The sequence below is a fragment of the Triplophysa rosa genome, linkage group LG1 (genome assembly GCF_024868665.1).
Source record: "Triplophysa rosa linkage group LG1, Trosa_1v2, whole genome shotgun sequence".
Taxonomy (NCBI): Eukaryota; Metazoa; Chordata; class Actinopteri; order Cypriniformes; family Nemacheilidae; genus Triplophysa; species Triplophysa rosa.
Window position 1 is genome coordinate 3365121 of NC_079890.1, and position 16895 is coordinate 3382015.

General features: G+C 37.0%; 3 protein-coding genes across 3 annotated transcripts in view; 2 read left to right on the forward strand and 1 right to left on the reverse strand.

The window, feature by feature from the left end:
* The window catches only part of adamtsl3 (ADAMTS-like 3), a 130770-nt gene extending 127070 nt beyond the window's left edge, over nt 1-3700 (forward strand). The window contains 4 exon segments of the mRNA XM_057358154.1: nt 968-1172; nt 1489-1592; nt 1711-1925; nt 2752-3700. Of these exon segments, the coding sequence (XP_057214137.1) occupies nt 968-1172; nt 1489-1592; nt 1711-1925; nt 2752-2870 (643 nt within the window). The 3' untranslated portion in view covers nt 2871-3700.
* A 228-nt stretch (nt 3701-3928) lies between these two features.
* On the reverse strand, nt 3929-8964 carry saxo2 (stabilizer of axonemal microtubules 2). The gene is made up of 4 exons (XM_057358411.1): nt 8871-8964; nt 7783-7962; nt 7292-7494; nt 3929-5219 (listed from the first exon to the last, which is right to left on the reverse strand). Exons 1-4 carry the CDS (start codon nt 8906-8908, stop codon nt 4249-4251), a joined length of 1392 nt encoding a protein of 463 aa, XP_057214394.1. The 5' UTR covers nt 8909-8964; the 3' UTR covers nt 3929-4248.
* A 112-nt stretch (nt 8965-9076) lies between these two features.
* efl1 (elongation factor like GTPase 1) overlaps nt 9077-16895 on the forward strand; it is a 76761-nt gene continuing 68942 nt past the window's right edge. Inside the window, 9 exon segments of the mRNA XM_057358286.1 lie at nt 9077-9098; nt 9714-9813; nt 9919-9986; nt 10613-10697; nt 10780-10913; nt 11127-11264; nt 12227-12444; nt 12885-13008; nt 16665-16744. Of these exon segments, the coding sequence (XP_057214269.1) occupies nt 9723-9813; nt 9919-9986; nt 10613-10697; nt 10780-10913; nt 11127-11264; nt 12227-12444; nt 12885-13008; nt 16665-16744 (938 nt within the window). The 5' untranslated portion in view covers nt 9077-9098; nt 9714-9722.

Here is a 16895-nt window from a genome sequence, read left to right on the forward strand (position 1 = left end):
CATTATTAAAAATTTCTACATTTTAATTTAGCCCACACCACAACTAACAATGTTTCAGTGGAATTATGTTGTTGTCATTTTTTTTCATTTCTATTGCGTATTTTACAAATTTGCAGGTTTACAAACCTTTTGTATTTCAAAATACGTGAAAAATCTGTTAATAAAACAGTAAAATGATGTAAAATTACAGGCAATACTAATAATACCAAAACCCCACTCCAAAACCTGCTGCAAAAGCAAGTCGTACTATTGTGCACAAATTAGCAAATTCACACAAAAAAAGCCACATCGTAACATAGCTACGAATTTCCGTGAGATTGCGTTTGCATTTAAGAAGATAAATGTTAAAAAAACGAACGAAATATTATTCATACAACGTGAAATTTTGCGTCGACGCTGTTTTGAAAACCATTTCAGCCCGCCTCATTATCACAGTCCACGTTTTATAGCATGAACCCAGTGAGTGAGGCTTTCACACAGGACAGATAGCGCACACGAGCGCTCTCTGATTTCTGTATGTACGCTCATGCCAAAAACATCATCTGATTATTGCCATGCGGCCGGGTTTAGCCCATGAATCATACGGCTCTGTGAAAGCGCTTAGCGTCAGCTCGGAGCCATCAACAGGAGATCCCTGCACAAAGCTCGTCTTTGTTACTGCCTCTTTCGCTCGAACACAACCCCGAACGCCCCGCCGAGGCTCCGCCGTCCCCGGTGACACGGAGACAAGCTGTGCTTTTCAAAGCCCAAATATACCCAGCTGTTTGGATCACCAATTAGACCACAGCGTCGCACACTCGGCTAGTACACTACAAGAACTTCAGAAGAAACCCCTTACCTCTAATTGACGCTAAACCTTTACTGATCGGCCCATCCATTTAAAAAAATCATAAATAAGAAACATTTCAAAAGAATACAATCATAGTTACAAAGCACGGAAAACAATCTGAGCTCTTTTACTTGTCAGCTGGGTGTCCACAGTGTGGTCCAGATGCTCCAGTGCCTGTGGGCGGGGCTTCAGAGAGAGACGGGTCTCCTGTCAGCAGGTGGAGGCGTCTGGGAGCGTGAGAGTCCTGCCCAGCCCAGCGTGTGACGGGACCCCTCGGCCTGAGGTCCGGGAGGCGTGCAGCTCGCAAGCCTGCGTGGAGTGGATCACTGGCTCCTGGGGCAAGGTTTGTTATGGAAGATTGTTAGTAACCAAACAGTTCTGGGGCACTATCATAATAGCGAAAAAACTACTATGGTAGTCAATAGTGGCCCAGAACTGTTTAGTTACAAACATTCATCCAGATACCTTCTTTCTTTTTGTACAGCAGAATACAGAAATTAGCTCAGGTTAGGAACAACATGTAAATGATGACATTTTTACTTCTCATCTGTTGTACTATTGCAATCGAAAATGTATTTTTATACCTGATCATCCCTTCAAGAATCTCCATCCTGTGTGTTTCATGTCAAGATAGTAAATCACATTAATGTGTTTAACAGTGCACAGGTCGTTGTTTGGGACCGGCAGTGGCCACACAGAGCAGGACTGTATCGTGTCACCATTTCACCAACTCTACATCCAGAACATGCGACGCAAAAGAAAGGCGCAGGATTTACACTCGTTAACAATACTTGTTTTTGCACGCACAGCTGAATGAACTTATTTTTATTCATTCATTTGGAATAATTACCATGTTAACCTTATTTTTAAACCCCACTCAGGCCTCCGTCCATAAGGAACTGTTCGTCCGAGCTGTGTGACGTGCACTGGAAGGTCCTGCCGTGGAGAACGTGTACGGCAGCGTGCGGCAGCGGCTTCCAGTCGCGTCGAGTGGAATGCGTCCATCGGCAGAAAAAGAAAACTCTCCCCGACCAGCACTGCGCCTGGCAACCGCGACCAGTTACCTGGCAACACTGCAACATCACTTCCTGCAGCAGTGAGTCTTTCGCCTTTATATCATCTTTTTTCTAGTAATAAACAAGTTCTGACTACTGATCTGTTATCGGATTGTTTGCAGATGACTCGCTCTGATTTCTATTGATATCTAACGCATTGACATTTCAACATTGTAAGGCGTGACTTAAGTGTGAAAAGAATCTTTTTTGGGCCTCTTTCAGTACTCGTGTTTTATTAGGGAAAATATTACCGACCTGAGGGCAAAATGAATTGGCCCGTTTCGTCACTCTTACGACCTGCTGTTTGTCCGCGTTTTACAAGTTATCACAAACTCCTGAGAGAACACCCTCGTGTTCTCATGCTTTTTACACTTTTTCAGCTACGGTTCATTTCAGGAATCCCATCTGGCAACTGCATTAATATCGCCGAACAATAATGTCCAAACGTCTGCCTTGTGTACCGTACGTTGCTCTTCATAATTTAATTGAAATGTCATTTTGAGTCATCTCGATTGTTTCTGGGTGCAGAAATATTTAATAAAACGATGCCAATAAATGAGTTATTGTTTTTAGAGTGTGATGGTGTTTTGGCTTGATTAAAGATGTAGTCGTGATATTTCCCTCATGAAATAATGTAATAAGGTTTGTGAAGCTGAGCTTTACGGTGGATATCGTCACGCACAGTCCGCACAAGTTTTACATCGACTTCCATTGTATGGATACAAAGCCACTGAGACATTTCTCAGAATATCTTCTTTTGTGATTCACAGAAGGAAGAGTCACATACAGGTTTCGAATAACATGAGGGTGAAAAAATGATGATTTTTGTTAACCTGTTAGCGTTTTTAATATTTTTTGTCTTTCTAGGTGAGTGTCAGGACAGAACACATTACTGTCCAGTGGTGAAACGTCTCCGGCTTTGCCAGGTGGATCTGTATCGACAACGCTGCTGTCAGACTTGCTCACAGGACACCAGCACTACCTAGTGACCATCAGAAGAACTGCACCTGGCCCAGACACACTGATTGTCTTCATTCATACAGAAAACCGTCATCGAAACCCTCAGACACTTGAAGTGCTTTGAAATAAAAGATGTCTACCAGTGGCAGATGAGTGTATTCTGGACCACTGGATGCTCACTGGATGTCCAAAGACTCGCCTTTGATTTATCTGGCCCAAACCTGATATTCCATGTATGTTAATTTAAGAGACATGAAGTTTTGTTGTGGATTTGAGGAGAAGAATCCTGTTGGACCAGGACGGAGGTTTAAATTGAACTTGAGTGACATTTCGCCATGATCTGTTATTTTATCAGAAGCCCCTACCTTAATATCACATAGTGATGTTTTGTTATGTTTGTACCTGTAGAATGTATGACGGAAGACCTGTTGATGTTCCGCAGAAGTCTTTAGATGTACTTTTTGTGTTATACGTGCTGCATTGTAAATACGTCGTGTATATAATGTGTTTTCAAGTGCAATATTGTACATTGAGTGAGGAAAATGTTGATTTTACTTCCATACCTCTCGGTTTAGTTTATCTTTATAATCCATATTTATGATCGAACACAGCATAATGTATACAATATTATGGTTTCCTACTGGCTTTTTAATGCATGGATTTGAATTACACAAAGAAAAGTTGTCATAGGTACATAAACCACTCACAGAATTTATTCGTGAATTTAATCGATTGCATTTTTATTGGTGCGTGGAGGAAGCATTGCTACGTTGCATCGCCAGTGTGCTACTATTCATGTCAATATATCAGAAACCTTCTATGTGGACAAATAAAATAAATACGGTTTACCAATCAGTTTATATATTTTCATAATATTAATTTCTTTTTATCATTTCATTTGATATTGTGAATAATAATGCACACAACATTCTGTAATGTTTTCGTTAGATGCAAAGATGCAATTCGTAACTTTTTTTGGTTAACAATAAACAAAAATCTTGCCCCGATTCACAGCGGCAAGATTATAATGATTTATAATTTATAAGAAGTTTAGAAGAACCTATGTACGCAAAAAAACATAAAAGTACGCAAAGTAACCTGCAATTTCATGTTTCAAACACAGATGGCGATAGAGATATGTTTGTTTTTATTAGCACATGTGTCAGACAGATTCAGATTTCAGTTACTCAGTTCTGTACCTCACATAATATCTCCTAAATATTGTATGCGTATTAAATAGTAAACCTACGCAAGCTAAAACTTAATTAATAATTTATGAAAGGTTGTTTCATTCACCCGTTCCCTTGTCTTAATTCATTAAGATATCCCGCAGGATAAGAACAAATCTGAGAGAACAGATAGTATGCTAAGTCATCTTTATATAAGCACAACACGATGACTTTCTCAAGCTATCAAGGCCATTTCCTTAGGAGTCTCCGTCACGTCAGCCGACGTCAACTTGCGGAAGAACCGGTGGCCTTGATCGTCGTAGTTATCGAAAACGAACCCCGGCGGAGACTCGAAACTGGCCGGGCACATGCTGATCTTCTTGGGTGTGAACTCGGTGCGATACATGGTGTCGTTGTCTAGGGGAGCGTCGGACTGCAGAGGTGCATTATGGGGCTTGAAGCTCTGGCTGGGCTGGGTTTGGTGAGGGATGTAATGGGCCTTGAAGGTGGTAAGATCTTCCATTTTCCCGCTGGATCGGCGCATGTCCTCTTGCTTCCGGATCAGGGTTTGACGTTGCGACACCCACGGCTGGAAGTCGTCCCTCATCGTGGTGTTGCCCTGAAAGGGCACGGAAGACTTCTTCGGGAGCAAGAAGGGTTTGGCGGATACGAAGGGTTGGACTTGGTGCTTGATGTAATCGGTGTGCGAGGTGGTGGTCAGGTCCATGTGCGCCGTGGGGCTCGTGTACTCCACGCACTTGTGGACTTCGGGGAGGGAGATGGGCCACTGCTGAAAACGCTCCCGGAATTCCGTGTTGCTCTGGAAGGGCTTGTTGGAGGCCACCTTGAGCGCCTCGGGTTTGCAGCTTCTGGGCAGTTGACCCGGCAGGCCTTGGTAGTCTTTGCGGTGTGTGGTGAGATCTTGGAACGGTTGGTTACTGGGTTTGTATTCTTCCGGCGGTTTTACGTAACGGGCCTCCACAGGGTGTGGTACGTATGAAAGCTTGCTGCTAGTCGCGTTTTCAAAGGGAGCGTCGGAGAGCTTGGCGATGTTTGAAGGCTTGTAGCTCTCACGTGGCATGAGACCCTTGTGGACGAAATCATCCTGGAATGTTGTGGAATTCCCAAATTTTGTAGTGGGGGGATGATACGTCCCATCAGGCTTGGTTAATTCCCGGCGGCTGATTTCCCACTGACGAAAATCCTCTGAGAAACACGATATAAAATGTTTATATTGTTAAAAGAAGTCATTTACTGTACAACATAGACGTGAAATACTTGGTGCATGATTAACATTTCATAATGTTGGTTCATAACAACTTTAACAAACTAACAGAATCCCAGCTAACAAAATATATAATAATGACGTTTTGCCGTTAAGCTATGTATTTATAATTTTTTTAAATCTCCACTAACAATGTACGAATATTTTTGTACCAACGTTTTTAGAACATTTAGCAATGACGTGCTGTGATGTTGATAAAATGCTCTTTTAACATTACTGCAAGAATGTTTTTGGAAAGGTTTAGAGAAAGTTTCCTGTTCCCTGGTGTGTAATTGCCCTTACAAGGATAAGTATACGTCAAGTTCATTGTTGTAAGTACAGTATACTTAAGTTAAGTTCAAGTAGCCTATATTTTTAAGTATACTTTACGTAGTAAGTGTACTAATATCAATGCAGTAGTGACATACTGTGTGTCTTGTTATTACAGTAGTAGTTGGGAATTGGCTCACTTTTTGGGTTGTAAAAGTATGCTTTTAAGTGTAACAGCAGTAAAGTTTAAACACAAAAAGTTAACCGTTTCAATTTTTTGTACTGCAACCGTGCTACAAACGTATAAATATACTGATAGTTTTTTAGCATTCTTATTTATGAAAGTGCGCTTTGAAGTATACTTTCGGTAAAGCATTTGTTTACGTTAGTAGTTTTCATACTGCAAGTATACTACAAGTATATATATATGCAAGTTCTTTAAGCTAAGTGAACTTAAAAACATACTTTTGCTTACTACACTGTATATATTATTTATATAGATTATATTTGTACTGAATTAACTTGTACATGTGAATGTTAAGTATGTAAAAATATGCAAACAACAAGTCAAGTATACTTAGAATACTTCATTATTCTTTAAATTATATTTTCATCAAACGATTGAGTACAAATGAAGAGTTTGGTTCCAAAACGCTATAAATCCATTTTGATTAATTTGAGTAAAAATGTGCTTTCTTTACAAAGAAAGTGGCAAGATGAAAACCACTATTTTCTGTTTCAAAGTTTCACATAGCATCTTTAGGTTCTAGTAACATAAAAAATGCAAATCCAGATTTTGATTTTAAAAGATTTATTGTAAAAACTGATCATTTTTCCCCAAAATGCAACAAATCCATGACAATTAAAAAAAAATGCAATAAATCCAATGAATCAATATAAAAGTTATTTTTCATATTGAAACTGTTGAAAATACACAACAAAGTGAGTTGATCCACATATGACAGCCTCTGAACTCAATACAATACTAATCTTACATACAAGCACTGGACTAAAAATACATTCAATCAGTCATCACACCTAAAATGAATTCAACGGGTCATCTTTTTAATGCTATAAATTAGTGTCTCATCTTCTTAATCTCCTCACGTAAATGATTCGATTTCGATGGTTTACGGCACAAACACCGTCAAAATCATTCATTTTTGTGTTTGTTTGTTGAACAGAAAGTACAAAGTAGATCAGGGAAACTAGGATGCCGACCGTATTCAGAGCGCCACCATTACTGTTTACAGCGCGTGGAATGGTGAGCTGTGATTGGCTGAGCGGATATATCGCATTCTGCAGAGAAGTGAGACTGGCGTATATTGCGGTTTGGAAAGAAAGGGAGAAAACATGACAGAATAACACGGCGGATATCGCATTGCATAAAATTGTAAAATGCGTAAAATTAAAAAGTGACGTTTTCAATATCGACCTAATATAATACTGATTTTGGCTGTATAATAACTCTTTTTTTTTTTTTTTAATGGCGTTTACCGCGTTTTGGAACCAAACTCTTCAAATACAGGCCAAATACATTTAGACTTTTCTGTCAGAATGAGTCATGTAGTGTCATTTCGAGTACATTTAAATGACATAAAAAGTAGACTGAAAGTATGCACACTTGAAAAAAACTTATTTTTAGTGAGGGTAGTTAAGTTGTCGTACATGTCATGCTCCTGAAGTTTTGTGAAACTACATCCTCAGTAAATACCACATGACCTAACTGACAAAATGTCATTACCTTTGTAGGTGGGTACAGTGTCCAGCTTTGCATTCATAGTATGTACTCTCTCTTTAGGGCGCGAGGAAACGAATGGCTGCACTTCATACTGATTGAAGTCTTGTTTGTAGGTGGTCCCTAAATCAATCTGTCCAGGTTTAGGCTTGTACTCCGCCTGAGGTTTCTCGGGAGGGCGCATGACCTTATAAGGGACATAGTCTGATCTAAAACAAACAAAAAAAAACATAGAGAAAAGCTTTACATCTTACACGATTGCACCAAACTTTAGTCATTATGAAATCTTTCTTCAATCAACACTGTAACAGTTTATCAAAAAATGACTGTTTATTAAATATAGGTGGGACTTCTAATTAAAACGTTTTACACAGTTGCGTACAGTATATGGTGATCTAAAGCTCGCTCAAGGACGTAATGTTCAGATTTTAAATGAATAGTCTGAACAATCCCCAGCAGGTGTTTAATGCATCCTGTATGTAAGTAACAGACTGTACCTGAAGGTGGTGGTTCCATCCATGCCGTTCTGGTGAGCTTTGTACTCCTGTTGGGGCTTGAGGCTTTTGGGACGGATGTGACCTTTGTAAGCAGGATATTTCTCAGAATACTCCGTCACCACGTTACTCTGACCTCCTTTACTGTACAGTGCCGTGGCCTGATGCGTGCAGCGATGACGGCTAAAATAATAAAGCCAATTATTTGGAAACAATGGATGTGCGTGCTCAAGAAGGCTGCAGATAAGCCATTACTCTCATTCAGATCCTTCAACAAACACTTATCAGTACCTGCAACACCCTCACATGTTTGTGTTGTCCGGGGCAACAACTACACAACTTTGTTTCTAAAGCCTTGTACAGTACATTTGTTTAACTATGTGGAGGAGCTGACTTCTATTGTTTTTTATGACATTTTCTATTCTTGAACCCATAAGCTACTGGACATCATTAGATTTAAAGTGAAACAAAAAAGTGTCCTTTCAGTATTTCCATATATTTATTTACCCAAAAGGTTTTATGCTTCGTTATATTAGAGAATGCATTAAATTATAGACACACACAAACTCACATGTTTAATTATCTATGTAGTAAATGGGGACATTCCATACACTTCTGTTTTTATAAACATAAACTTTATTAACTAGATTTTGAGTTTACTAATGTAAAAGTCCCCAAAATGAGGTTTTGCTCACTTTTGGGTATAGTTTGTCCCAAAAGACAGCTAAGTAGATCCTCACACACAGATTTTTTGCATTTCTAATTGTGTAATGCAAAACAATTGAAGACGTATTAAAAATAAAATATAATTAAAACGAAGGAAATGAGATTTCAATATAAAGTGCACTTTTCAGTCCCCAGAAATGATTAAAAGTTTAAAAATAAATAAAAATGATTTCAATGGTTTACTTGTTGTATCAAAGGTTATAGATTATTAAATGTTTTAAAATAAATAAAGACTATTTAAACAAAGATTTTGCACGTCCTCAGGATTAGGTTTCAGGATGTGTTTCCTTAAATTCCATCATGTCAACATAAATGATTCAAAACACGCGTTCGTAACGATATTAAACACAAAAATATCATCTCACCCACAGCTGCACATCTCACAGACACAGAGTCGTGTCATTTTCCTCGGTTTACCGCCGTAAAAACCGTATTTCTTCTGTCCTGTCTTTACTTCACACGGACTGCTCTACTTTTCTACGAGCGTCCTGTTTCCCCGGCAACGATCAAGCGTCTTTGGCGACGACGCCGCCGCGTGACGCGATACGTACGATGACGCTGTTCGAGCACACTTCCGGGACCGGGAGGAACATGTGAGTGTCTGTTGTCATTTCTAATAGTGAAGATATCAAAGTTTAATTAATAAACGGGTTGTTGTTAGCAGTTGTGTTTAGCGTAAGATTACCACGTTATACGTAAACAATGTTCGTTTGTTTGTGATAAATATTTTTAGTTAGCTTGTTAGCCATTAGTGATCTAAATGTGCGTGTATTGAAGTTGCACGTTTGTGAGTAAATTAATGTGAATGTTGTGTTCTCTTACAGCACAACACAAGCTGATTTTGTCAAGAACGACACATGATATGATTTGCTGTTTTTAAACGTCACTGCATTACGTTGCAAAATAAACCATCTGTGATTTATTTAAATAAAAGAAAGATACATTTGTAACATTTTATATACAAACCTAAATATATTAACGTTTGAATGATACCATAATGTATGCTCTGTGTATAGAAAATCAATACTAGTATACGTGGACATTTTTTGGTTGTCAATGTGATGAACTATCAGTGGTTACTTGACACGTGTTGGTTAAACTTTCTTGTCGAAACTCACATATAATTCAATGAAGTTCATTTTTTAGGATCAATGTTTATGCACTGTTTTGATATAAATATTATTTTGTGATTTGTTCCCTTGGTGTAGAGATTTAAAATGGGACACACAAGTTTGGAGAAGATCATTGCCCTACAGAAGAAAACTTCAAGCATCAGGAATCTGTGTATTCTTGCTCATGTGGATCACGGTATGTTTATAGAGAAGTGTCTTTGATTTTATTTGTATGAACATTCATGTTTACCACACATCTTTAAAATGAACCTTTGTGTTTGTAAATGTGTGTTCCTCATAGGGAAGACGACATTAGCAGATTGCTTGGTTGCCACGAATGGCATTATATCCAGCCGGTTAGCAGGAAAGGTAAGCAGACATCAGTCCCGTATTAAATCTTGTACTTACAGCATTGCTATATGAAATGAAAGCATTTGGCTGATAAGAATGTACTGGGTACATTTGAAGAAATTAGCCAAGAACTCATGGGTAGTTGACAAAAAAGCGATAAATGTGTCCTATGGTGTGACAGCAAAAAAATCTGAAAAAACTAACAATGAAGATAAATCTCTCTTATGCTATTTTATATTATAAATATATATATATATATATATATATATATCAATACTATAAAATAATATATTGTTAACAGTTTGCTTTCTAATTTTTTTCTGTCACACCATAAGACACATACGTGTCACATACTTTTATGTAAATACATTTTGACATTATTTTTGTTAATGTTATGCAAAAAACATTTATGTAAATAAAGTATAAGTGCATAATGGTATAATATTTTGTCCAGAATTTATGCTATTTTGAAAGAACAACAATTTTGTATTACAAATAAGATACAAAAAATGTGTTAATATTACAATAAAAAGCACAGTACTCCTAACAATATACTTATTTTTCCTTATGCGAAATAATCTCCCTCTTTTGTTTATTTTGGGTTGAAACATGAAAATGAATTCTAAACTCTTTTTCTTCTGTAGTTGAGATACCTGGACAGCAGGGAAGATGAGCAGATAAGAGGAATCACTATGAAGTCCAGCGCCATTACATTACATTACACAACAGGTGATGGTGTCCACCGTCTGTAGCTTTACTCTTACATCACAACGCACCTGTTGTGTTCAAAACTGTGCCTTTGTCATTGCAGGAGAGAACGAGTACCTCATAAATCTCATCGACTCTCCCGGTCATGTGGACTTCTCTTCTGAAGTGTCCACTGCTGTCAGACTGTGTGATGGAGCTATCGTCATTGTCGACGCCGTCGAGGGAGTGTGTCCGCAGGTATGTCTATGATTCAAGTCTGTATTCACATGCGGATTTCATTGACAGCTTGAAAAGTGTTTGATTGTGTTCCTCTGGAGTTTTTTCTTGTTAAATTAAACATTTGCATAGACATACATATTTAGGTCTACTTTATCATCTTTCATCTTATAGGATGTCATGTCAGAATGTCTGATATCATCATGCATGACTATAATTTTATTTCTGCTTTAGACGCAAGTTGTTTTACGTCAGGCTTGGCTGGAGAACATCCGTCCTGTGCTCGTCATCAACAAAATCGACCGTCTGATCGTGGAGCTGAAACTCACATCACAAGAGGCGTTCACACACCTGCAGAAGATACTGGAGCAGGTGACGCTTTCGTTTTGAATGTTATTGTGTGTTGAAAGTAGGACTGTCAAATGATTAATCGCGATTAATCGCATCCAGAATAAAAGTTTGTGTTGACATAATATATGTCTGTGTAGTGTTCATATTAATTTTGAATTAATAAACACATACACATACATGCATATATTTAAGAAAAATATACAATATTATTTTTATAAACGTTTATTTATAATTTCAATTATTGGTAAATATAAATAAATACATCTGAATATTTCCTAAATATATATACATGTATGTTTATGTTTTTGTGTTAATAAATACAAAATTAATATGCACAGTACACAGACATATATTATGTAAACAAAAACTTTTATTCTGGATGCGATTAATCGCGATTAATCGTTCGACAGCCACGTGCTTTAACCATTTTTTTATCAGTGAAGGTTTTTGTGTGCTCAAAGCACAATTTAGTCACAATTTTCTACCCTCCATTTAAAACATAAGTTCAGTTTTTATTTCAGTGTTTCGTCCCAAAGCATCAATGAAAAAATATCTATTTTAAGTGTCATTCTGTTTAAAGACTGCACATTTTTGCTATTAAATGAATGCATTTATTTCAATATAGCTCCCAATCACACTTAAAGAGACAGTTCACCCCAAAATAAAAAAGTGTCATCGTTTACTCACCCTCAAGTCGTTTCAAAACTTTATAAAAAGTCTTTGCTCAGTTGAACACAAATGATATATTTCGAAAACTGTGTGAAACCAAACAATTCTGGGGCACCATTAACTAGCATAGTAATTTTTTTCCCTGCTGTGGAAGTCTATAGTGACCCAGATCTGTTTGGTGTCAAATTCTTTCAAATATCGTTCCTTGTGTTCAGCACATCAACGAAATCACAAAGGTTTGGAACACCTTGAGGGTTAGTAAATGATGACAGAATTTTCATGAACTATCACTTTAAATGCTGTGTGTTCTGTAGGTGAATGCGGTCACGGGTTCGTTATTCACCTCTAAAGTTCTGGAGGAGCGTGCAGAGAAAGACGCAGGAGCTCAGAGCATCACCACGGAGAACAGCGCTGGAGATCAGGTGTACGACTGGAGCGCTGGTCTGGAAGAAACCGATGACTCGGATCTCTACTTCAGCCCGGACCGGGGTAACGTGGTGTTTGCCAGCGCTATAGACGGATGGGGTTTCAGGTACATTTTGAATTCTCTCTGAAACGGCACACTTGGTCCTGTAGGTGGTTGTAGTACCTATGTTTAACCACAAGATGGCGTTGCTATACAAGATTGTAACGTCATTGACATGCGTTCCACGTTACGTAATGGCTGTTTCAGATACTTGAAATAAGTGCTGGAGAGCGCTGATATGAGAGTAGGTGGATTTCTGAACAGTCTGACCCATTATAAAACAGAACAGAGCTCTCTGAAGGGAATACGGATGTTGTGTTAAAGCACATTCGGTATGTTTCAGTGGATTTAAATCACAGTACACACCACTATATATATTTATTATTAATATATATATTATATATATATATATATATTTCCATGCATTATTTGCTCATCCATCGTGTAATTGCAAATGAAATAACATTACAAATATTGATTTGAAAATCGATGTTTTTTTGAGACAGGGTCCATCAGTTTGCAGAGATGTACAGTCAGAAGATGGGCATCCGCTCCTCGGTTCTGCTCAAGACCCTGTGGGGAGATTTCTACCTCAACACTAAAGCCAAAAGAATCATGAAGGGAGCGCAGGTAGTGTACACTAAACTTTTCAAAAAAGCATTAGAAATGACCATGGTAAACATAAAATGCCATTATAGATGAATATGATATTGTAATGAGACGCCGAATGAAATATCATGGGATTAGTGTTGTTAATACAATAGGGCCATTCAAGATTCGAGAACTTTATTGCCGTGTGTACTAGGTACAATGACATTTCACTTTTCATGAGAACAGGGTGGAAGGGGAACAAACAATTTACAGATACGTTAAAAATACTGTAGGAAAAATGCATATCAATCGAATGCAACCGTGTAATTAATATAAAGACACCCTTATTACATTATGAAAGTAAAAAATAAAATGCAATTTTACATTTTAACAGTATAGTAGGTTGTGCACATAGCAATACATTGAGTGTCAAGTGGAAATAAAGGGTTTGAAGAGAAGTTAAATACAATTTTTAGATAAATTGCAGTTTGTTTTACCTTGAAGGAATAAATCATCAAAATAGGTAAATCTGCCCTATGATTCTGTCCAGAATTTATATTAATGTCATTCCAAACCTGACTTTGCTCTGTACAACAAAAATTACGATTTTTTTATGGCTTTTTTCTATATAGTAAAGAAAACAAACTACAAAATTGCAAAGCATCACAAACGTATTATCAAATTATGTCTGTTTTACTTCATACGAGTGTGATGAACATACCGATATTTTAGGTGTTATTTTTTACTGATAATCATGTTTTTTTCAGTGATCAGTGAATCAGTGAGTTGATTTCAGATCAGTGAACTGGTTCTTTTGGTTCGGTTTGTAAACGATTCATACACACCTGTTCCTAGATCAATGGTTTATTATAAAATAATAGTTCACATTCTTTATATGTCTAGTGTATTCTTTAAAAAAAATCACCTATTTTCATTGAGTGAGTAAATGTTGACAGAATGCTTAGGTGAAAATGTTTCTTTAAATGCATATGGATTGTTTACAGGTTTATAAAGGATGCTGTATTACAGTCTTTGTGAATGGAGGTTTGTAAGCAGTCGCATCCGTCTGCTCCGTCCTGCAGTGGGTGACAGACAGAAAGTGAGCGGACAGTGTTACTGCGAGTATTGTGACAGCAGACAGCCTCCATTAGATTGCAAGAGCCATTTAAGACCTTGATATGCAGCTTCAGTCATGCTAATGGACATCACTTTCTCATCTGAAGCCTCACACTAATGACTTGAGAGTGCACGCACACACACCTTCCCATGACCAGATGAACAAACACAACAGATCTGAATTCAGTGTTTTTAGGGGTTAGTGCTTATTTGTTTTGTCTGGATTTGTTGGTTTAATTATAAATTAAAAATGGAATTCATACAGACAGTGACTGGAATACTGAGTTTTAAACATGCTTTTAATTTGTAACTTAAAATTCAGTTTTTTATATTTTTGTAATTTGTTTAGTTGTAATCTCTAATTATCTGATAATAAGTGTATTTTTTTTTGGTTTGTAAAAGTACTTACGTACATACTTTATTTTCTGACAAAATCGTGAAGCGCTCTTGCTGTAAACAGTGTTGGGTGTAACTAGTTACTAAGTAATTAGTTACTGTAATTTAATTACTTTTCCCTTGAAAAAGTAAAGTAAGGGATTACTCTAATTTTCCCTGTAATTTAATTACAGTTACTTTTGATGTAATTAAACTAAATACTTTGTGTAATATATGTGTGTGCAATAGTGGAATTGACATCAAAATTCAAAGTCTAACTTTAAAATCTGTGCTTTAATGTATAATTCTCACATTTGTAATACTTTGGTCAGTTAATAAGAGTACTTTATGTAGTTTAATATTATTTATTTGAATGAATTAAAAGAGCCCTTTCATGTCTATCCTTGAATCACTTCTTAACTAATCAAGGTTGATGTAGGATATAGAAAGTCATTAGTAATAAGTAACTAAATACTTTTTGGAGAGAGTCATTTGTACAGTAATCTAATTACACTATTTAATATGTAATTAGTAACTAGTAATTAATTACTTTTTGAGAGTAACTTACCCAACACTGGCTGTAAACTAATATACTAAAATTCATATTTAAAAACACAGAAATACAGAATTGAAGTCTTTTTGTTAAATTGACATAAATTCACGCAATTTGTGTTTATTCTCATAAACCTAAACAGTTTGATATTTTATCTACCGCAGGCCTAACCATGTGCCCAAAACCAGTCACTCCATGATAAAAGCTCATGTAAAATGCTCAGGATCTGAAGTTGACCTAAAACTAGAAGACCGTTTTTTGCTGCTTTGCAACCTTACCTTATTAAAAAATGGTCAAAGTGCCCTGTACTTTATAAAAGTTGGTTGCACTTTTGCATCTTCTTCTGAAGCTAATAGTTTTAGAGTAATAAGGAATAAATATTACATTGTTGAGAACTTTTAAAGTAGATTTGTATACGCATTAGCGTGAGTAAGTTAACAGGAAGTTGTTAGCAGCCATCAGATGTTTACAGTACGCAGAAAGACGAAACTGAATAATAAGTCATTTAAAGATTTCTGCCTTGATCTGCATCTACCAGATAATTCGGCCGTATTGCGTTCAGAGGACATGATATTATCATCCCAGAGCAATCCATCACACCCATCATTCCACTCCAGCAGACAGATCTCATTCACAGACGTACGACTCGCGGGCGACGTGACCTCCAGACAGCATCATTGATTTTCAGACGACAGTCACAGTCGAGTTTAAGCCTTGAAACTCATTTCAGCGAGTTACTCGACTTGAGCGAGTTTGACCCCGTTCAGTCACATCAGGGCTTTTTTCATTGTGTTTTCAGATGAACAGAGATACTGTAGGTGTTGAGTATTAAAAAGGACCCAACGAATATGAAGCGTACATGACATGGCTTAGTTTGTGTTTGTTTACGGTCTCTGTTGTAACAAATTCAATTCAATTTGATTTATACAGCGCTTTTCACAATGTGCATTGTTCCAAAGCAGCTTTACAGGAGAAAATGAGAAAAACAGAAAAACACAGAAAAGGTCGAACACAACACAGTGAATGGTGTTTATAGAACAAGCAAGGTCATTCTAATAAATAACAAATAGGGCTGTCAAACGATTAATCGCGATTAATCGCATCCAGAATAAAAGTCTGTGTTTACATAACGTATGTCTGTGTACTGTGCATATTCATTTTGTATTTATAAACACATACATGTACACAAACATGTATATCTTTAGAAAATGTTTACATGTATTTATTCATATTTTATTTATATGTAAATGTTTATTAATATTCATATTTATTTTTTTCGTAACTAAATGCGTATGTTTTTATAAATAAAAATGTTATATGCACAGTACACAGACATACAGCACATTATGTAAACCCAAACTTTTATTCTGGATGCGATTAATCGTGATTAATCGTTTGACAGCCCTAATAATAAATAATATCTAATAAAAGCAGTCTCCCAGTGCACCAACACGGCCCTGTGGCGAGGAACCCAAACTCCAATGATAAATAAATGGAGAAACAAACCTCAGTCAGGAGGGCCAGGTCCCCTCTGGCGTGTCACAGCTGCACTCAGTGACTTTGATTAAAAGAGTAAATGTTTATGAAAAATAGGGAGAGCTTATTAGTTGTGATTTAGGAAACTCGCAAACTCACTGTCTTTCTGTTTCAGTCTAAAGGAAAGAAGCCACTGTTTGTCCAGCTCGTCCTAGATAATATCTGGAGTCTTTATGATGCTGTGGTCACTAGAAGGTAACTTACATTATGAGCTGTTCGTACACGTGTTCCATTTGACCGCATGTGTTTTTGGGCTGTAACTCCGATTGTGTCAACACCATCCGATTTATAAATAATGTAATGTAAAATATTGACATATTTTGCGTTAACAATGACAGATGAACTG

Excerpts from the sequence above, each read along its gene's own strand:
- saxo2 (XM_057358411.1), bottom strand. The coding sequence starts at position 8,908 with ATGACACGACTCTGTGTCTGTGAGATGTGCAGCTGTGG. Across the intron at positions 7,963-8,870 it reads TGTGAGATGTGCAGCTGTGG|CCGTCATCGCTGCACGCATC; the intron begins GTGAGATGATAT and ends TTATTATTTTAG. Across the intron at positions 5,220-7,291 it reads CACTGTACCCACCTACAAAG|AGGATTTTCGTCAGTGGGAA; the intron begins GTAATGACATTT and ends CGTGTTTCTCAG.